The sequence below is a fragment of the Canis lupus genome, chromosome 3 (assembly GCF_011100685.1).
Source record: "Canis lupus familiaris isolate Mischka breed German Shepherd chromosome 3, alternate assembly UU_Cfam_GSD_1.0, whole genome shotgun sequence".
Taxonomy (NCBI): domain Eukaryota; kingdom Metazoa; phylum Chordata; class Mammalia; order Carnivora; family Canidae; genus Canis; species Canis lupus.
In genome coordinates, this window is record NC_049224.1 from 56,393,965 (window position 1) to 56,415,971 (window position 22,007).

Sequence of the window (22,007 nt, forward strand, 5' to 3'; positions counted from 1 at the left end):
CCGCGGTGGCGGCGCGGCGCTCGTGCACGTGCCAGCGCCCGCGGGGGCTCGGCCGGCGCGCGGGGCGAGTGCAGGGCCCCCGCGCCGCGCGCTCCGGGGGTCGGGGGTCGCGGGTCGTGGGCCGCAGGGGCGGGGGGGGTGGGCGGCCCCGCGCCGCGGCGGCTGCCCGGCTGGCCCAGTCGCAGGGTCGGGGCCGGGCGGACCGAGTGCCGCCCGCGGGGCGCGGGGCGCGGGGCTGCGGGCGCGCGCGCCGGGAGCGATGCGGGCGGGCCTGTGCCTTTGTGTCGCCTGCGCTCCCGCGCAGGTGGGCAACCCGCGCCAGGAGCCGCTGTGTCCGAGCGCAACGGGACCTCGAGTCCCACTCCCCGCGTCCGGCCGCTCGGACCGCCCTGCGGGGCACACAGTAGCCCCTCCTCCCAGCGGCACCGAGGGCTCCCGGGGCGGTCTATTTGGAGACGCTAACGGGACTTTCTCAGGACCGTTCGCTTCGGGCCGGCCGCCGGCCGCAGAGTTGGGCGCGTCCCCTGGTCCCCGTCAGGCGGGGGAGCAGAGCTGGGGACAGGCCGTCCTCGGCCGGTAGGTGCGCGCGAGGGTCCCGAGCCTGCCGGTCCCGCATTCGACAACAAAGAGAGGCGTTCGCGGCGGCGGGGGAGGGGCGCGGCCGGGCGGAGAGCGGGGCGGGCTGCGGCGGGCGCGGGCGCGGGCGCGGGGGCGGGGCGGGGCGGGGGGCGCTCGCTCCCGGCTCGCCCCGACCGCGGCCTCCGCCCGCCCCCGGCCCGGCGCGCGCCAATCGCCTCCCCCAGCGATAGTGTCAGTAGCATTGTAGTGTCAGCTCCCGCCGGTGACGTTGCGCCTCCCTCGTCCCCCTCCGGAGCCGTCTGGCTGCAGAGGCTCAGTCAAGAGGCGGGGAGGAGAGGAGGAAAAAGCGCTGAGTGAGGGCGGGCGGGCGGGCGGGCGGGAGGGAGGAGAGGAGCCGGGGAGGGGCTCCTTAAAGAAACGCTGCTGTCGCTCGCCTGCTCGCTCCTCGCTCGGCATTGTGGCCAGCCAGCCGGGCACTCGGGGGGCACGCGCGGCTGCCGCTCGAGCTTTGCCCCCGCCCCACCCGCCGGCAGACCTGGGGTGGGGACCCAGGCGGGGGCTCCCGCGGCCACTGCCCGGCGCGGACCGCTCCGAGCGACCCAGTCCTCCCGGCGCCGAGAAAGGAGCCACGGAGCCCGCGGCAGCCGGCCGGCCTCCCCGCCCCTGACCGCTCGCTTCCCGGCTGCCTTTGTGGCCGCAGCTTCTGGCCGCCGAGCCGAGGGCCGGCGGGGGCGCGGCGCGCACGGCCGAGCGATGCCCAGCTCCCTGTTTGCAGACCTGGAGCGCCACGGCAGCGGCGGCGGAGGGGGAGGCGGCGGCGGCGGCGGCGGCGGCGGCGGCGGCAGCGGCGGCGGCGGCGGCGGCGGCGAGACCCTGGATGACCAAAGAGCCCTGCAGCTCGCGCTCGACCAGCTCTCCCTGCTGGGGCTGGACAGTGACGAGGGCGCCTCTCTGTACGACAGCGAGCCGCGCAAGAAGAGCGTGAACATGACCGAGTGCGTACCGGTGCCCAGTTCCGAGCACGTCGCCGAGATCGTGGGGCGCCAAGGTGGGTCCGGCGGAGACGGGGAGCGGGAGGGGCAGAGGGTCTCGGGCCGCCGCCCCGCGGGAAGGGCGCGGGAGGGCTCGGGATCCGCGGCGCCCGCGAGCTCGAGGAGAGAGGAAGAGCCGCGCGAGGGGCCGGCGCCCCAGACAAAGAAAGTGCAGGCAGGCTGTCTCCCGGAGCCGCGCCGCTGCCTCGGCGGGATGCGCTCCATCCTGCTAAAATCACTGCCTTCTCCCCTAGCGCCCCCCACCTAGCCCACCCCGGGAAATAGAATTTAAATACAAGATGCTTGGGGGAGGGGGCCTTTGATCGGTCCTTTGGGAGGGGGAGGAGGAGGAGGGAGCATCGGATGGGAGGAGGATTCTGGATTTCTGCAGAGCGGAATGGAGCCCAGAGGAGGAACAATGGGTCCCGGGACTGCCCCCCCCCTCCCATCAGTCCCCCAGTTCTGGGGCATCGCGGCTTCGGCCGTCGTCCCCGAACCCCTCCGCCGCGTCTCCAGGGCGGGACCGCGCGCCCCGCTGGATCCTAGCAGCATCTCCCCAGCTGACTTTTTCTGGGATTCTCGGGTTTGCTCGGGACGACTGCAGTCACTGGGGGAGGGCCGGGCAGCCAATGGGCTGTTCCTCGAGCGCCTCGCGGGGGGAACCCGCTTCCCGGCCCGTGGCGTGGCCCGGGGTCAGGGAGGGAGCCGCCCCCTTTCCGCCCAAAGCGTGTCCTGCCGTCGCGCAGCCCTGGCCGCGGGCGGTCCCGGGTCCCCGCGGTTACCCCGGGATAATGGGCGTGTCTGTCTCTCTCTCTCTCTCCCACTCCACCCCCCTCCCACCCCCCCACCCCCGCCCTGGCTCCCAGGTTGTAAAATCAAAGCGCTGCGGGCGAAGACCAATACTTACATCAAGACCCCGGTTCGCGGGGAGGAGCCTGTCTTTGTTGTGACGGGCAGGAAGGAGGATGTGGCCATGGCTCGGAGAGAGATCATCTCTGCGGCGGAGCACTTCTCCATGATCCGCGCCTCGCGGAATAAGAACACGGCGCTCAACGGCGCAGTGCCCGGGCCGCCCAACCTGCCGGGACAGACCACCATCCAGGTGCGGGTGCCCTACCGCGTGGTGGGGCTCGTGGTGGGGCCCAAGGGCGCGACCATCAAGCGCATCCAACAACAGACGCACACGTACATCGTGACGCCCAGCCGCGACAAGGAGCCGGTGTTCGAGGTGACCGGCATGCCCGAGAACGTGGACCGGGCTCGCGAGGAAATAGAGGCGCATATCGCCCTGCGCACCGGCGGCATCATTGAGCTCACAGACGAAAACGACTTTCACGCCAACGGCACGGACGTGGGCTTCGATCTGCACCACGGGTCCGGCGGGTCCGGCCCCGGCAGCCTCTGGAGCAAGCCCACCCCCAGCATCACGCCCACCCCCGGCCGCAAGCCTTTCTCCAGCTACCGCAACGACAGCTCCAGCTCGCTCGGCAGCGCCTCCACAGACTCTTACTTCGGCGGGGGGACCGGCGGCAGCGCAGCCGCCACCCCGCGCCTGGCGGACTACAGCCCCCCCAGCCCCGCGCTCAGCTTCGCGCACAACGGCAACAACAACAACAACGGCAACGGATACACGTACGCGGCGGGGGAGGCCCCCGTGCCTTCCCCCGACGGCTGCCCGGAGCTGCAGCCCACCTTCGACCCGGCTCCCGCTCCCCCGCCCGGGGCGCCCCTGCTCTGGGCGCAGTTCGAGCGCTCCCCTGGCGGCGGCCCCGCGGCGCCCGCGTCCTCGTCCTGCTCTTCGTCCGCGTCTTCGTCCGCGTCGTCCTCCTCCGTGGTCTTCCCCGGGGGCGGCGCCGGCGCGCCCTCCAATGCCAACCTGGGGCTGCTGGTGCACCGGCGGCTGCACCCGGGCGCCAGCTGCCCGCGCCTGTCCCCGCCCCTGCACATGGCCCCGGGGGCGGGCGAGCACCACCTGGCCCGCCGCGTGCGCAGCGACCCGGGCGGCGGGGGCCTGACCTACGCCGCCTATGCCAACGGGCTGGGGGCGCAGCTGCCCGGGCTGCAGCCGTCGGACACCTCGGGCTCCTCGTCGTCGTCCAGCTCCTCCTCCAGCTCCTCCTCCTCGTCGTCGGGGTTGCGGCGGAAGGGCAGCCGCGACTGCTCCGTGTGCTTCGAGAGCGAGGTGATCGCCGCGCTGGTGCCCTGCGGCCACAACCTCTTCTGCATGGAGTGCGCCAACCGCATCTGCGAGAAGAGCGAGCCCGAGTGCCCCGTCTGCCACACCGCGGTCACTCAGGCCATCCGCATCTTTTCCTGAAGGCAGCGCGCGTGCGCGCACCCGGCGGGGGCAGGGGGCCCCTCCCCCGCGGCCTCGGCGTCCTCCCCCAGCCCCCCAGCCCCCCAGCCCCCCAGCCCCCCAGCCCCCCTGCCCGCCGCCTTGGTGCCCCACTTTCTCCTCCCTCCCCCACCCCGCTCACCGCCCCACCCCCGCCCTGCTCACACTCTGAGATCCGAGAGGAGCTTGGAAAGCTGTAGTATCCGCTCGTTTTTTGTTTTTTGTTTTTTGTTTTTGTTTTTTAAAGTAATTTTTAAACAAAGGAACTTGCCAGGATATCTGCATCCAGAGTCCTATAGCCTGGGAAACCCCCGAACCACCTGAAATGCATGCTCTATAAATAATAGGAACGGCGACATTCTAGTAATGATAGTTTTTACACTGTACTTCATAGGAGGCTTCCAAAAGAAGAAAAACCCCACAAAGTTTTCCATTTTCTTTAAGTAGGAAAAAAAATGAACAATAATGATTATGATGAAGATGATAATAATAGTGCTTATGGGATGTGTGGACTGTTTTAGTGTGTTCCCCTCTGTGGCTGGGTTCCTACGATGCTTATTATAGAACACAGTGGATCCTTTCTGAATGTTTGGAAGGGCCAGGAGTACCTGTGAAACCAGGATACTGCAGCTTTATAAAAGTTAAACAAACTGTAACATATCTCTTATATATTAAAAAACGTTTAAAAGTTTTAAAAGAGAAATTGCATTAATACAGATTGAAGTATTTTATTCTTTTTTGACTTGAAAAATTATATTTCATATTGCAAAGATGTTTACAAGTATTTTAATTTAAGTTCAGTGAACTTTTTTGTAGCTGGGTTAAATCTTTTTATTTTAGTATGGCCTTATGGCAAAGAACACTGTATTATTTTAATAACCACACAATCGTGACGGAATTACAAAACCATAAAATGTGTAATGTTTTGAACAGTATTCTGTTGGGATGGAGATTTTATAGGTTCAGACAAATCTTCTAGAAATGCTTCACCCAGCATATTTTCTATTCAGTGATATAAAGCATATTTTATTCTATATTATTACAAAAAAAACGGAAATGTATAAACATGTCAAAAGGAACTGTTGATGCTTTCTAACATTTGTATAAATAGAATTCAGTGCAAGCTACAAAAATTCTGTTGGGCCACTATAGTTTTAGTATTTCTATTTTAATACATTTGTTTACCACTTGTTTATGTATATGTAGGTGACGTTACTTGAGCTTAAATGTACTTTACTGAGCAAAGTTTAAAAAACAAAATATATTTTATTTTATGATAAAGGGCCTTTAACCTCATGGTCAAATACTAATATTATATTTGCTGAGACAAGATTTGAAATTGTATCAAGAGTTTTATTTTTCTGACATTTAAAGTTCTACATAATAAAGGTAAAAACTTAAGTAATGGTGCTACTTCATTTTTTAAGTATTTCTATATAAATAAAATATTGAAGAAAATCTATCTTGTGTGGTGAGTTGGTTTTTTGTTTTGTTTTGTTTTAAGCGCCTTGGAGTACACCTGTGTAAATCACTCTTAAGTGACAAGTGAAAATGTGTACATTCCAGGCATGTTATGTCAGTATTTTATCAATAGAATGGGCTTTCGAATAGGCCAGAGCTGTGCTGAGCTGGATGTACAGACCACGGGTAACAGTATTTTGTAAGAACTGCAAGTTCCTTCTAATCAGGGCTTGCTTTTCCCTGAGAAGTGGTGGGCATGGAGCCTAGGGCCCCTGACACCTTCAGGGGGCCCCAGGAAAACGTTTAATTTCTTTTCAAATTAGAAGAAAGAAACCCCCACAGGAAATGAAATTATTCAAAGGGAATGTTTTAATTTTCAGGTCCGCAAGAACCTATTAATTAAAACTTGCCTGAAATGCTAAGAAAATAAAATATGAAAGTATTTAAAGTTCTATCAAAAGTAAATTTTAACATAGGTATTATTATGCAGGAAGAAGCCTGCCAAAGCAAAAGTGCCTGGAGTCCAGCAAAGTTAGAATCCCACCCAGCGGGACCCCTGGTGGGGGGGCGGGTAGAGGGGGCCTAAGGGCTGTGCCTGCTGGTGTAGGTTTCCACTGAGGGTCACTTCCCTGGGAGAAGCCACCCAGTGACAGTTTCCGCTCGCAGAGGACCTAGCTGGATTTCAGGACCCGTCTGTCTTAAGAGGCTTCTGCTGGGAAGGCAGGCTAATTGGTGTTGACAGGCTGAGGGTGTTAACTATTTGTTGTTGTTTGAGAGAAGTTTTTGTTTGCTTTTGGCAGGCTACACCTGCTCCCTGGCTGTGGGGTTTTGTCAAGCGATGGAGCCCTGTGCTTTCACTTGACCTGAACTCTTGTCTTCTAGAGAGTATTTAAAAATTGATCAGACCATGCCACTGAATTTCCAGCAAACTTTCCAGCTGAGCTGCCCCTGGGGAATGGTGTCTGCCCAGATTGTGGCAGGCTTTTGTTTTAATCTGTGCTGATGGGTAACATTTAGCAGGTGAGTCCAAACAGTGGGCTACAGTATATATTGGTGGTGGTTCCTCTTTTCCCTTTGTATTAATGTTTATTTGTCCAGAAATTGAGTCACATCATAGCTCCTGATTGGTTTGGTTTAAATGCTGCCGTGTGAAGGCAAGAGGCTGGAATCCGGAGTGGGAAGGGAAAAAGGAGTGGCCCAGCTTGGGAAATTTCTGGCATCGTCTCCAACTCTGGAACGTTCCCAGTCGGCGTTTACCTCCTCTCTTCTCCCTCAAGGACTGGAGGTTGGCCGAGGCCTGGCAAACAGCAATATTCTAGTCCAATTCCACCTTTCCTGCTAGCTGTTCGGAAATGCCTAGAACAGAACCAAGATTCTTTTTACACTTACTTCTTTACCAGTGTAACTTTGCTTTTCTGCTTTGGCAGAATGATTACACAGAAGGCAAACAAAACCCAAAAGCCTTGCCTGAGCTTCTTATGGGCTCTTACATGTAGAGGTATCTTGTGGTCCATATACTGCTTTGGAAAAAAAAGGTCTTGAGGCCGCTAACATCCCCTTGGATGGCCTATATTTCTTTGCGGTGAGAAGCTCCCTTTGTTGACATGAAGTTTGGGGATGTATTATTAATAAATGTTGGTTTCTTAAGAGAAAGAGCTTTCTCTCTTTTAGACCATTGGTTTCCCCTGCAGGGCAGGCCCTTGTCACCAGCACAGGTTGTGGAAAATGCTCATGGTATCAGATGGCGTTAGCTTTTGATCCAAGGCAAGCCCTCTGTCCCATTCCCCAGATACCCTGAATGACAGCCCCACGTGGAGGTGTTCACTGGGTGTGGAGGTGACAGTCCTCCCGCCGGAGAGGTGAGAGATGCCCCGTTCATGCCCTGAGACTGGCAGCGCCTTCCCTTTCTGCTTTTATACCCCTCTGAAATCTTTCAGCAACAAAAGGCCAGCAAACAGACATCTCTCCCCGCTCCCATTTGTGTACACTAATGGTACGAAATCACGGGGGTGATTTTGCACTCTCCCCAAATTTAGGCAGTCTCTGGGGACATTTTTGGGTATGACACCTGGGGTTACTCCTCTTGGCATCTAGGGAGTAGTGTCCAGGGATGCTGTTAGATGTCTTACAAGGCACAGGATGGAATTAATGTGGCCCAGGGTGTGAGAAACCCTGATGTAGACAAAGCAAATGTATCTTCCCTGCTGTTTATTCACTGCCTTGAAATTGGTGATATTCTATGCTGAGTGAAGTAAGTCAGTCGGAGAAGGACAAACATTATATGGTCTCATTCATACGGGGAATATAAGAGATAGTGAAAGGGATTATAGGGGAAAGGAGGGAAAATGAGTGGGAAAAATGAGAGAGGGTGACAAACCATGAGAGACTCCTAGCTCTGGGAACCGAACAAGGGGTGGTGGAAGGGGAGGTGGCCCGGGGGGGATGGGGTGACTGGGTGACAGGCACTGAGGGGGGCACTTGACGGGATGAGCACTGGGTGATATGCTATATGTTGGCACATTGAACTCCAATAAAAAATATACAACCCCCCAAAAAAAAACAAAACAAGAAATTGGTGATATTCTTCTGATGTTTAAATGCATAAAGATTGACCCTCAGCCATCTTCTGGTGGGATTATCTACTAGCCAGGGTAGCTCCAGTGACATCAGGAATATGGGGAGGGGGGCTGCTGGGGGAGCACAGCTGACGCCTGAGCTCTGGGGAGCAGAATTCAAGAACTCCTTTATGCACCAAACAGGGCTAGTTTGCACCCGATCGATGAGCAATACCGCTTGCATGGAATGTTCACAGCACTTTCTGTCCCGTTCTCTGCCGTGATCCTTCCCACGGCCGTGCAGGAGGCACCACTGACAGCTTACTGTGCCTATTTGTGGGAAAATGCAAATACTCGCAATGCGGTCCGAATGAATGCAAACCTGGCTTTTCTCAGGCTTGTGCTCCTTCTGCTTCGTCAGGGCGAAACCAGGTTCTGGAGAATTCTGGGAATGGATTCGGTGCCAGCAGCCTTTCCCTTTTCCCTGTTTCCTGCGTCTGCCTTATCCTACCACAATTGGCTCTTGAGAAAAGCCTCGTTATCTTCAGTGGCCTTCAGATATGAGGCAGGCCAGTGCTTTTATCTCTTAAGCCTTATCTTTCCAAGAAGTGTGGACAAATTTGCCCCCTCTCACGGGGGTCTTGAGCCTGCAGGCCAGTGTGGCGCTGGTAGTAGCCGCCCTTAAAGCTCAATGGAGAACAAGGTAACTTGGGAAGAGGTGGAATTTGTATCAGTGTCGATGACTCTGACCTTGAGAAGGTCATTCCCGAGTAGCTAGGGAACACGGGTCCTTCTAATGCGGAGTACTGCCCACCATTTGCCTTCCTCCCTCCCCTGATCCAATGGAAACCTGACTGTGCCCCCACTGATGATGCTTCAAGTGGTAAAGGTTATCCCCCCCATATGGCTCCTGCTCCCTCTACTTTCCAGGAAAAGGAAAGTGGGGAGGAGGAGTTAAGCATCCCTTATGTGCTGGTGGCAGTTTATTGGGCCATCGCTGTGCCCACCCAGCCCAACAGGGTGACTATGAGTAAACCCATTTCAAAGATAAAAAGACTGAGTTGTTGAGAAGTTAAATGACCTACCTAAGACCACATAGTCATAAGCACTGGACTAGGATTCCACGTGAATCCAAAGCTCCTATCTTTACCGCTTCAGAAAAAATGGCTTTTATAGGAGGTATTTTCAGAAAGAGTGAGCACTCATTCATCACACAACGGTCAAGCAAGGGGATGATGGTTCTTTCTTATTGATAAGTGTAGTTGATTTGGAAAGTGGAGCAAGGGCCTCACAGCTCTCAGGACTCCTGGCCATGTGCCCGTGCTGCTGATGGGAAGTGAGAACACGAATAGCGCCGTAGAAGCACATGGGCCTTTCTGTGCCAAAGCCTTGTGATCTCTTGGCTGTTTTGTGACCAGCTGAACAGTGAACATTAAGCTCATTCTATAACATATTCTTCCCAGGTGCACACACACACACACACACACACACACACAATTTGATGAGGATAAAATGAGTACAGAATACTTAAAAAAAAAAAAAACTCCTTAAAAATGTCAACTGAACTAACTTAGTGACAAAAAAGGTGCCAAACCCCTGACTGAAAAGTAAAATGTAATCAATCCATTGTTTAGCCTCTAGGATGCGAAGTTCTTTTTCTGTTTTCTCCCATTGGCTTCATTACCTTGGGCATTCATCTGGAGCACATGTCTTCATGGGAGGTGTGGGTGGAAGACATGATGGGTCTGTGACTCAGTTTCCTCATCTGAGGGGAAGAGTGATGGCTCACATCATTCTGGAAGTGTCAGTCGTGCTGAGCCCCTCTTTTGGGCTTAAGGACTCCTTGTGCCTCCTTCTATGGCAGCACCGGCTGGTGTTTCTCACAGTTGTTTGTTTGTTTGGTTTTTTTTTTCACAGTTGTTTGTTTATTGGTCTTTCTGTTCCACTAGGCTGAGTATGCCTCAAGGGCAGGGGTTTCATCCTTCCATTTCTGAGCCCCCAACACCTGACACAGAGCCCACAAGGGTACTCAGTAAGTATCTGGAAAATTAGTGAGAAAAGGCTATTTTACTTGAAATAACCTACATGCCCATCACTAGGAGATTTGTTTATTAAGCTCTATAACCTACACAGAGTGGAATTCTAGATATTATAATAAACAGAATCATCACCTTGATGTCTGTAGAGGAGAAACCCAAAAGACAGGCTTTTTGTGAAAGCAAAGTTTTGCGTGCATAGAAAAGGTTCTGAGGCTATCGTGATAGGCACCCTTCAAGCTAGCCCTCTGTGATCCCCACCTCCCGATAATCACCCCCTGGGTAATCCCTCTCCTCGAGTGAGGGTTGGACTTTGTGACTTGCTTCTTCTTCTTCTTTTTAAAAAAGATTTTATTTATTTATTCATGAGAGACACAGAGAGAGGCAGAGGGAGAAGCAGACTCCATGCAGCGAGTCCAATGTGGGACTCGATCCCAGTACCCCAGGATCACACTCTGAGCTGACAACAGATGCTCAACCACTGAGCTACCCAGGTGTCCCTGTGACTTGCTTTTAATGAACAGAATGTGGCACATGACCCCTAAAGTTAGGTTATAAAGAAAACTGTGGCTTCTGTGCTGGCTCCAGCCTCTCAAACTGTTCATTCCAGATGAAGCCATGTCCCGAGGCAGCCCTGCGAGGGGTCTATGGGGTGAGAAATTGGGGTAAGGGGGAGTCTCTGGCCATGAAGAACTGAAGTTCTCAGCCCAGGAGTCTGTCAGGAATTGGGATCAGCCGACAACCATGAGAATGAGCTTGGAAGCAGAGTCCCTAGGTTGAATCTTGAGATGAGACCACAGCCCTGGCCAACATGTCAACCACAACCTTGCGGAGACCTTGTCAGAGATTCCTAGCTAAGCCAAACCCTGATTCGTGAACCACAGAAACTGTGAGACAATAAATGCATTTTGTGTCAAGTGTCCAAGTTTCAGTGTAATTTGTTATGCAGAAATAGAAGACTATACAGATATGCAATTAATTGTTGAACAGTGGTCATTTTTGGGGAGTAAGATGGATATTTGGGGGTGATGACAGGACACTTGGCTCTGCCACTCTGTATAATTTGGGAAAATTACTAAACTTCTCTGCACCTCGGGTTTATCATTTATGCAATAGGGATGATAATAGTAATGTTATTACTATTAACAAAGTGTTGCACTGAGGAGCATTTAGGATAATGTGTGACCTATGGAAAGGGCATCTATCTATCACTACCTATTAATCCATACGTCTGATATATGGACTTTTTTTCATTTTATATCCTCATGACCCTTAGGGTTTTTTCTACCATGTCATTGCATTATTTTCGTAGGTCAAAAATAATTTGAAAAATTCAAAGTAGGAGGCATGAGTGGTGTTGGTCAATTTTACCTGAGTCGAATCTTCTACATCAGAACATTTTGATGGACAATGTACCTTGAAAAGTGATGCAATGCCATTATTTTATTTTGCACAGGAGACATTACACTTTTCAAAATGTTTTTATTTAACTGACCTCATGACGATCCCCTGAGGAGGTGGATAATATCGATATCATTATGGTCCTCATTTTACAGCCCAAGAAACAGAGCTTAAATACCTTGCCCAACAGGGAATCATTGGTGAAGTGGAGACTAGGGATTTCTGGAAACTGAGATCTTTCTAACCACGCCCTGCACAGATATCTGGAGAGCTTTTGCTTTCACAGAATTTTCAGAAGTGACTCCAATGTTTTAGGAGTACATTTAATATATTGTTAACTGAAAATATCTCACCCCACCACCATGAATTTAGAGTCCATAAAACCCATTTCTCATTAAAACCATGATAGTATTGCCTTACCATTCCTTCCAGAGTCCGGAAAGCACCTCAACAGTAGTGTATGACCCTATAAGAAAATGAGCGCTGAGAAGCTCTCTACAAGCAGGACTCTGATATTTGGGGTTACTTATCACCACCACACCTATAGCGGGGACCTCCCGGGTGGGTTAGTTGGTCCGCACTCCCTGCTTTGTAAGCGGCTTTGTCCCTTGAGATGTCTATGTGAGGGAAACCCGGAAAAGTCCTAAAAAAAAAAAAATTCCCGGATCCACCCGTTAGAAAATCAATACCTTTGGGAGGAGCCTGGGAATCTGCAGTTTAACCAAGTCCCTACAGCCATCAGTAGGGGTGGTTAGTTAAAGATGTAAATATATACCTTAGACAACACTTTGCAAGGTGCTGTGGAAGAGAAGGAAACCTTTTAATTTGTACTTATATTAGGTAATTTCCAATATGCATTATTAGAGAAAAAGTTGGGACGCCTGGGTGGCTCAATGATTGAGCGTTTGCTTTCAGCTCAGGTCATGATCCCCAGGTCCTGGGATCGAGTTCCACATTGGGCTCCCTCTGCCTATGTCTCTGTCCCTCTCTGTGTGTCTCTCATGAATAAATAAACAGAATCTTTAAAAAGAAAAAGTTAAGGTGCATTATTACATAGACGGGATGCTACATTGATATTAAAATTGTATATGGAGACATACATGCAGGTGTGATTGTGGATATATAGAATATGCCTCTGGGGAGTAAGATTGGGGGTCAGGGGCTGGGGAGAGGCTTGCTTTTCTTGCATATCCTTTTGTAGTGTTCACATCTTTTTAAATAATAAATATTACCCATTCAAAAGCACTTTTTTCAGCTGATAATGGGTCAGAGTTGGTTCATTGACTGTAAGAAATGCACCCCACTGATGTGGGATAACGGTGGTTGGTCGGGAGGCTGTGTGTGTGTGTGTGTGTGTGTGTGTGTGTGTGTGTGTGAGGGAGGGAGGGAGGGAGGGAGGGGTATAGGAGAACTCTCTGGACTTTTTCTTCCTTAAAGACTTTACATTTTAAGTCATCCCCACATCCAGTGCGGTGCTCGAACTCACAACCCCGGGATCAAGAACTGTGTGCTCTACTGACTGAGCTAGCCAGGCATCCCTAACTCCTTATAACTTTCTTGCTAAACTTGGGTGTAAACCTAAGTAAAACTGCTCAAAGGAATAATCTATGAATTTAAAAAATGTTTGAAGTACAAGAACATCGTAAGCCCGTATATGAATGACCATGAAGCTGGATCGATCAACTGACAGATTGATGATGTAACAGCTCCCAGGACTCTGATGCGAAGCCAGGTTTGGGAACCACTGGCCTGGGCAAGCTCCAGGCACAGGCTCCTTCCAGGGAGGGCTCCAGCTGAACGAAACAGTACAAAGGATTGCAAAAGCAGGTCAGATGGAGACTATAGAGGGCCCAGAAGGCCTGGCTGAGGGTTTCGGCGTGCGTCTCTCAGGCCTTCAGGGGCTACGCTTTTCATATCACTCTCTCGTAACCGTGAGCCGGATGAACTGGGCCAGAGCCAGGATAGGCTGGGGATGCTGGTGAGGAGCCCTGGCCCTGATCCTGGAAGCAGATGGCTCAGTGTGAGAGCGGCGAAGAGCATCTGGGATAGCCCGAGGAGAGGAGAGAGTGCAAAGGGCCTTGCAAAAATCTTCGACTGAGTCATATGAAATCACTGGTGTTGGACCTTTCGGAGCCCCAAATGATGGCAATTCTGAAGGCTTCCACCTCATAGAATTGACGGTATGGTGGCAGAGGGGGTTCCTGGAGAGTGCAGAGGGACAGGGTGAGGTGGGGACTTGAAGTCTCAGTGGCTATGTCCCTGCTATTAAAGAGAAAGGAATGGAGATGTTTCAGGGATGACTGAATGGAGCCATAGAATTTTAGAGGAAACACGTTTGCTTACTGTTTCCTGAATACATCTCCTGTCTTCACATACTTGTGCCTTTGCCTGGACCATTCCCTATCCCTAGGAGATGCGTTATTTAAACAAATAAAAATAGAGATCCAAGTGGCTGTCTGGTGAGACAGAGAAAGAAAGGTCTACTGGAACAGGGGTTTACGCACTCACAGCGGTGGGGAGAGGTCCCTGGGATTTGAAAGGTAAGAGAAGCATTTACATTTGATGTGGTTGGGCATGGGCCTGTGGACACAGTGGCTCCCTAAGGAACATGCTGGTTTAGGAAGAAGAAAGCCTGGTTGTAGTCAGGACTGAGAAGAGCGATCAGTGGCCCAAGATGGAGGTGGTGAGGGTCCTAGGTCAGGAAGGCCACTGCTGGTTTGGGAAAGGGGAATGAGCTGAGGACCTTCAGGGCCTGGCAGGGTCTTGGTGCAAGAAGGCAGCTTCAATGTAGTCTTGCTGAAACAGAACCTCCCTCGGTGCTAGAGTTGCCTCTTCTACCCCGTTTCCTGGGAGAGTTTTGGGGCCATGGAGGTCATCCGTCTTGTGCCCCTGAGCTGGTCCACCTGTGAGAAAGCAGGTCTTTGCCTGGAGCCAAAAGCCGAAGCTCCACTCAGCAGCTTTCACTTTGTGGATCAAGTCAGATTTCTCTTTTGGCCCAACAACCAGCCCATCAGAGATTTGAAGATCCTCACCAGGACACCCCGAATCTTCTGACTTCCACGCTACCCCACTCGAGGACTTTGGCTTTCCAGGAAATATTGTGCTTTGGGCTGGCTCACCATCAGCTCCAGGGACTCGGAGCAGGGACACGTCCTTGGCACTCATATGCTTTCTTGACTACCTGGTCACGCTGCCAGCCCATTCTCGAGTCAGAGCTCACACAGACCATCCAAACTCCATCACACCTGCTGCTGGCATGTGGCCATGTATGGTGAGGACTGGACATACTCCCCCGGTCATGGGCTCTGGCCACTGGCTGGCTGGAGTTGTCAGCAAGACATGTTTCACCAAACACGTTAGGCCTAGCAAGGCCTGTGTGTGTGTTGGGGTGGGGGGAGTAGGGCAGGGATTGGAAACCATAACTAGATAAGTACAGGAAAGGCTATTAAATAGTTTTTTTTTTTTTTTTGAAACCATTTTATTGGAGCACCTGGGTGGCTCAATCAGGTAAGCATCTGACTTTTGATTTCGGCTCAGGTCATGATCTTAGGGTCCATTTAGTGTGGAACCTGCTCGGAATTCTCTGTCTCCCTTCCCGTCGTCCCCCCCTCCCCCCGCCACACTCACTCTCTTTTTCTCTGTTAAAAAAATATAAAGGAAACCACTTTATTGAGGTATGATTGACATAAAGCGCAGTACATATGCATTTATATACATTTTTAAAAGATTTTATTTATTTACTCATGAGAAACATACACACAGAGGCAGAGACACAGGCAGAGGGAGAAGAAACAGGTTTCATGCAGGGAGCCTGATGTGGGACTCGATCCCAGGACTCTGGGTTCACGCTCTCAGCCAAAGGCAGACGCTCAACCACTGAGCCACCCAGGCATCCCGCATTTATATACATTTTTACATACACATTTAATATATTTAATTCACTGAGTTTGGGGATAAATGTATATCTGTGAAACCATCACCACCATTAAGGCCATAAACATATCCATCACCTCCCAAAGTTTCCTCCTGCTTCTTTATTATTATTATTATTATTAGTAGTAGTAGTAGTAGTAGTAAGAACACAATATAAAATCTAATGTCTTACAAAATTTGATTTATACGATACAGCATTGTTAGCTATAGGCACTATGCTGTGTAGTGTATCTCCAGAACTTATCTATCTCACATAATTGAAATTTTGTACCTTTTGACTATCCCCTCCTCATGTCTCCTTACCCCTATTCCTTCTTCCTTCTTTCTTTTTTAAGATTTTATTTATTTATTCATGAGAGACACAGAGAGAGGCAGAGACATAGGCAGAGGGAGAAGCAGGCTCCCTGCAGGGTTGTGGGACTCGATCCCAGGACCCAGGATCATAACCTGAGCTGAAGGCAGACTTTCAACCACTGAGCCACCCAGGTTCCCCCCACCTACCCCTCTAACCACCATTCTGCTCTCTGCTTCTATGAGTTTGACTACTTCAGATTGCACATACAAGTGAGATCATGCAGTATTTGTTCTTCTGTGTCTGGCTTGTGTCACTTAGCATGGTGTCCCCCCAGTCCTATCCATTTTGTTGCAAATGACAGGATGTCCTTCTTTTACAAGGCCAAATAATATTCCATTGTGTACATATATACTACATTTTCATTATGCATTCATCTGTCATTGGACACTGAGGCTGTTCCTATTGTGAGGAGGGCTGCAGGGACTCAGGGGTATAGGGGCTGGACACCACTTCTGGATGTTTCTTATGGAGTTGCTTTCACTTTGAACACAGACCACATTGGATGTGTGCACAGGTTTCCCTCCACTGTCTTATCCTCCTCCCTCTTCCTTCTCCGTCATGGCACTTTTGGTATTATCTGTAGAGTTGTCCTCTCGTGAGGGATCCATCTCCATCCTAGAGGAGGGATGTGGAGTCCTTTTTCTATCAGTTCTCTTTCTGATAGCAGTTCTTTTTCTCTTCTCAAATGATTAACTTTTACTTATTTTTTCTAATTCCAGCATAGTTAACACACAGTGCCGCATTAGTTTCAGGTGTACACTATAGTGAGTCAACACTTCATAATCACCTGGTGCACATCACAACAGGTGCCTCCTTCATCCCCATCACCTGTTCCCCCCCTGCCACCTCCCCTCTGGTGACCAGCAATGTGTTCTCTAGAGTTAAGAGTCTGTTTCTTAGATTGTCTCTTTTCTCCTTTGCTTGTTTGGTTTTTTTTTTTTTCTTCTTAAATTCCACATATGAGTGAAATCAAATGGTATTTGTCTTCTTCTGACTGACTTACATAATACACTCTAGCTCCATCCATGTTGTTGCAAATGTCAAGATTTCTTTCTTTTCATGACTGAGTAATATCCCATCATATATACCACATCTTCTTCATCTACTCATCAGTCCATGGACATTTGGGCTATTTACATAGTTAGGCTATTGTAGGCAATGCAATGCTGCCATAAATATTGGGGTGCATGTACCCTTTTGAATAAATGTTTTTGTATTTTTGGGTAAATACCTGGTAGTGATTATGGGTTTATAAGGTAGCTCTGTTTATAACATTTTGAGGACCCTCCACACGGTTTTCCAGAGTGGCTGCACTAGTTTACATTCCCACCAACAATGAAAGAGGGTTCTCCTTTCTCCACATCCTCACCAACATCTGCTGTTTCTTGTGTTGTTGACTCCAGTCATTCTGACAGGTGTGAGGTGGGATCTCATTGTGGTTTTAATTTGCCACTCCCTGATGATGAGTGATGTTGAGCACCTTTTCATGTGTCTGTTGGCCATCCGTGTGTCTTCTTTGGAGAAATGTTTGTTTGTGTCTTCTGCCCATTTAATAATTGGATTATTTGCTTTTCAGATCTTAAGTTTTATAAGTTCTTTATATATTTTGAATACTAACCCTTTCTCAGATATGTCTTTGCAAATATCTTCTCCCTTCCCATAGGTTGCCTTTTGGTTTTGTTGGTTATTTCCTTCGTTGTGCAGAAGCTTCAAGTCCTAGCAGTTCTAACACCTCCTCCTCGTGGGAGGCACATTTGTACTGTGCTGTAGGAGAGCATGTAAGCCTGTCTATAGAGAAGAGCATCCACAAGACAACCAAATCTTTCTAACATTGACAGATCCTAACGGCATCATGTCTAGGTGTTATTTTAGTAACATGTTCCTCGTTTTATATGTTTAACAACAACAAAAACAAAAAATGTGGTAAAATACACATTGCCCCAAACTTACCATTTTAATAATTTTTAAGTGCCCAGTTCAGTGGCATGAAGCACAGTCACCTGCTGGGCAACCATCACATCATCCATCTCCAGAACTTTCTCATCTGCTCAGATGAAAACTCCCTATTACTTCCCTCCCCTGCTTCTGGTGACCACTATTTCACTTTCTGACTGAGCTATTTTAAGTCATGTCCCTCTTTTACATATATTTTTGTTTACCACAGAATTCCTTCCCACCAGGGGAGAGCAGATAGGGAAAAAAGCCTGTTTCGGGGAAAAGGAAGCTTTTGTGCATGTGCCTAGTAATATTCTGACCGTGCTGAGAAATCAAACCTTCCCTACCTCTACTCACAGGCTCACCTGAGAGCTCAAGAGCCCCGGGGAAGGGCTAACTCTGCTGTGGATGACTTCAAATGAGGAAAGATGTGCTCCTTAGCAAGGGGACATGGTACAATTTTGTACGACCTGAAACAACTTGCTTTAGGTTTATCATGATTATCCACATTACAAGGTGCATTTCTATCCTTCGGTAAACTATGCATTTGGAAGCAAAGCCCAGACAGCCATATAAAGAGGTGAATGTCATGGAAGAGCCCCATGTGCTTGCTTATTTCATTCAAAGTTTTGTGTGTGTGTGTGTGTGTGTGTGTGTGTGTGTGTGTGTAGCTTACAAATGTTTCCCAGCTTTCTTCTGAGTATGGTTTTTACATAATTGTTCTAACCAATGAATATATAGTTAGATTATCTGAAAACCTCCATTGTTGAGTTTTACACATACTGATACTAATAGGAGACAGGTATGTTCATATATTCTGTTTATAGGAATGTGTACATTTCTGAGCGTTCATTTATTCCATCTTTTTCAAATTAAGTTTAGAAATTCTACAACGTTTCAAACACTTGTCACTTACTTTAAACTTACTATAGAGAACCAGTGTTTATTTTTTAAATAAAAGTCTTGTTTCTTAGCATATATTTACATAATCAAAGGCTAAAGGCTATTAGGAAGTGTAGAAGTGTAGATCCTACAAATTGGCTTGAAAGTTTTCTGAAGCAGGGCTTCAGAAGACAGAGAAGAAGCAATTTAACACTTTAGAAGAGAATCCAAAGATAGGAAGGAAGATTAACCACGGAAATGTATGAGATGCACATAATTAACAAATAATAATTATGAGGAAGGGCAAAAACTGGAAAGCATGTGTTATCGGGGTGAACACTGAAATATAGCATGTTGAGACAAGGATAAAATACATGGAATAAATACCCTAAATGCTGCATGATGGAAGAGCTTGATTTAGACTCTTTTCCAAGTGCTTTAGGGTAAGAACTGCTCACAATGTAACGCGTAAGCAGGTTGACACACGAGAGCACAGTAAGCAGTTCTGCGCATCTAATGGGAGCATATTTGACCCCCAGACTCACTGAATGTGATATCTGAAAACAAAAAAGAATTGCTAACTGTATCTAAATGACATCTAGGAATAAATAAGTGCATTACTATTTTATTACTGTTAGGATTTGCTCAACAGCCTTACACTGGCTCTGGCTTCATGTTAATTAAATATCAAAGACAAACAGTTGTTACCAGGAAGCTTTTAAGATCCATTTATTATTAGTAGCAGTATTTTAGATCTTCTCTTGTATGAGCATGTACATCAGTGTGTTATTGTCATAAAAGTTTAATTTCAAGAGCTCAGTCTTCATTAATATACATTTTAGGAGCACGTGCCAGTCAGATTCCAGCAATTCCACTCCAAAGATGAGATCAAAATGAATGAAAACCTCCAATCTATATTTCCCACTTAGGGAGAAAAACCACCTTAAATTTCACTAAAAAATTTATGAGAAGTTTGGGACCAAGGAAGTGGTGGAAGGGGTGGGATTTTGAATTTACTGCCTAAGTATCTTACCCTCTGCTTAGTGAGGTTGGAGCTGCCAAGCAACACGCTGTAAGAGAGTGAGTGAGCCAGGCCTTGCAGGTTCTTGATGGAACTCGGCCATATATTAAATTTGGAAACCAGAATGAAGTCCCTTCCAGGGCAATCCAATTAATCCTTCCCTAATGGTTAGAATATGATCCAAACCCACCTCCAAAGACAATTGGTCATACTTAGGAACTTCTCAAAATAGGAAAGTCTGCAGGGTTTGATGCACAGGACAAGAGGAATGCAAAAACACATCCCTGTATGGTGTTTATGAAATCTCATAACTTTGTGGCCATGGGCAGTCCGTGTGCCACTTGCTAAGACCTCTGAGAATCTCCCTGGTAGTTCTTACTGGCTTCTGTAAATTGAAGTACAACTTAGTGGCTATCCCTATAGCTCACTGACCCATCAGTCACCCGGAGCGGGGAGATTTTTCCAAATGTTGGGTTACAGTAGATGATTGCTGAGGTCACATGTGGAAGAAGGGTTGGGGAGGAGCAGAGCTGGAGGCTGCCTGGCTGCATCATCTTTTTTTTTTTTTTAAAGGTATTATTTATTTATTTATGATAGTCACAGAGAGAGAGAGAGGCAGAGACACAGGCAGAGGGAGAAGCAGGCTCCATGCACCGGGAGCCCGACGTGGGATTCGATCCCGGGTCTCCAGGATCGTGCCCTGGGCCAAAGGCAGGCGCCAAACCGCTGCGCCACCCAGGGATCCTGATTCGATGCCTGGCTGCATCATAGGGAATTCGTCCATTTTTAATAACAGAAAACCCTCTTGTATTCTTTTGCTAGGATTGACAAAGCACCACACACTGAGTGGCTTACACAATGGAAATTTACTGTCTCATGGTTCTGGAGGTGAGAAGTCAGATATCAAGGTACTTGCAGGGCTGGTTTCTTCTGAGAGCTGGGAGGGAAAACCCATCTCAGGCCTCTGAACTCAGTGTGTAGATGGCTGTCTTGTCCCATGTCTCTTCCCATTGCCTTCCCTCTCTGTGTGTCTCTGTGCTAAATGTCCCCCTTCTGTAAGGACACCAGTCATATTGGCCTGGGGCCCACCCACTTGATTACCTCTGTTAAGACCCCTATCTCCAAATAAGGTCACATTATGAGATACTAGAAGTTAGGATCACAACATACATCTTTTTCAGGGAACATAATTCAGCTTGTATGACTTCCCATAGTGGCTTCTCAGAGTTTGAGTGGATTTACATATAGACAGCCCCAGAGTAGGACATCACATCACATGGTCTGAACAGATTAGGGCTGGTCTGCTGGCTCAGAGACATAACCAGGGACTACTGCTCTTTCCACCATGTTGCTTGCTTGGTGCCCTCTTTTCTGTAGTCCTTGCATGAAGAGAAGCGGGGAGGCCCAGTGAAAGGGCAAAGGTGACCATAAAGAGGCACTTTCCTGGGGAGTGTCTGCCTTTTCATTTGTGGACTGCCTCTCACTGGCCCGAACTGGTCATGTGGTTGGGAAAACAAACGTTTTTAGCTCTGCATAGTGTCATCTTGAACAAAAGATAAAGGATGAAGGAGGGTGGGGGATAAATATTGGACAAATGGCAACAGACCTACTTTAAGAGCTGAGACTGGATGGGCCGGTAATTTGCCATTAAGGCTGAGGTCATCAGGCAGGTAGTTGAATAGATCCGCCTGAGCTGAGTAAGGTTTGGTTTATGGCAGGAAATGGGACCTGAAGCCTAGAGACAGGATGAATAGCCATCCCTTTGAGGGTGGAGGGGTTCAAAATAGTCAACTTGCCACTCCATGCTGGTTGTTCTCAAGGAATAGTGCCATTTCTTATGCTTAGCATTGGCCTCTGTTGATGCAGGTTGAACATTGAGACATTGCCATGACTAGACTTGCTGTGCTCAGTAGGGGTCCAGGCTGTTGGGCCCATGCATGGCCTCCACTGTTCCATTCCTGTGCTCATGGTGCCAGTTCTGGGGTGGCCACTGACAAAGTCTGGGTAAAGCCAACTGGCCAAGGCATTTTGTCTAGCTGGTTGTCCACCATCTCTTCTATGGTGAATGCTCTCTGGTGGGTGCTAACAGGTGAAAAAAATCCCCACATAGTGTGCCCATTCCCACATTCATTTATGTGCCTCCTCCACAGACTTCCTTGTGTTCAACCTTCTAGTCTCTTCCTTTTGGGCCCTGTACCAGCTAGACAGACCACTGGCCTTTGCTCAGGAATTTAGATGTTTTCCTCTTGGCCACTTCTCTTTCACATGAACTAGAGTGCCAGGTATGCAACTCTTCCACTGGGAAGATTTTTTCCCCTCTAACTTGTCTTTCAGGACCACCCTGAATGTGGTTATAATGCAGCTGCTGCCTATTTTTAGCCTATACCCACATCCCAAGCTGACCCAGCAGTAAACCAAGCTTAGATCTTTTCTCCTCCTCAGTTGGTCCCATATAAGCTGAGAAAATTGTGGTGAATGGCTTG

General features: G+C 49.3%; 1 protein-coding gene across 1 annotated transcript; it reads left to right on the forward strand.

The window, feature by feature from the left end:
* Positions 1-1,317: 1,317 nt before the first annotated feature.
* Positions 1,318-4,005, forward strand: MEX3B (mex-3 RNA binding family member B). Its single transcript, XM_038532095.1, has 2 exons — positions 1,318-1,627; positions 2,477-4,005. The coding sequence occupies exons 1-2, from the start codon at positions 1,333-1,335 to the stop codon at positions 3,925-3,927; spliced, it is 1,746 nt and encodes a 581-aa protein (XP_038388023.1). The 5' UTR covers positions 1,318-1,332; the 3' UTR covers positions 3,928-4,005.
* Positions 4,006-22,007: the final 18,002 nt, after the last annotated feature.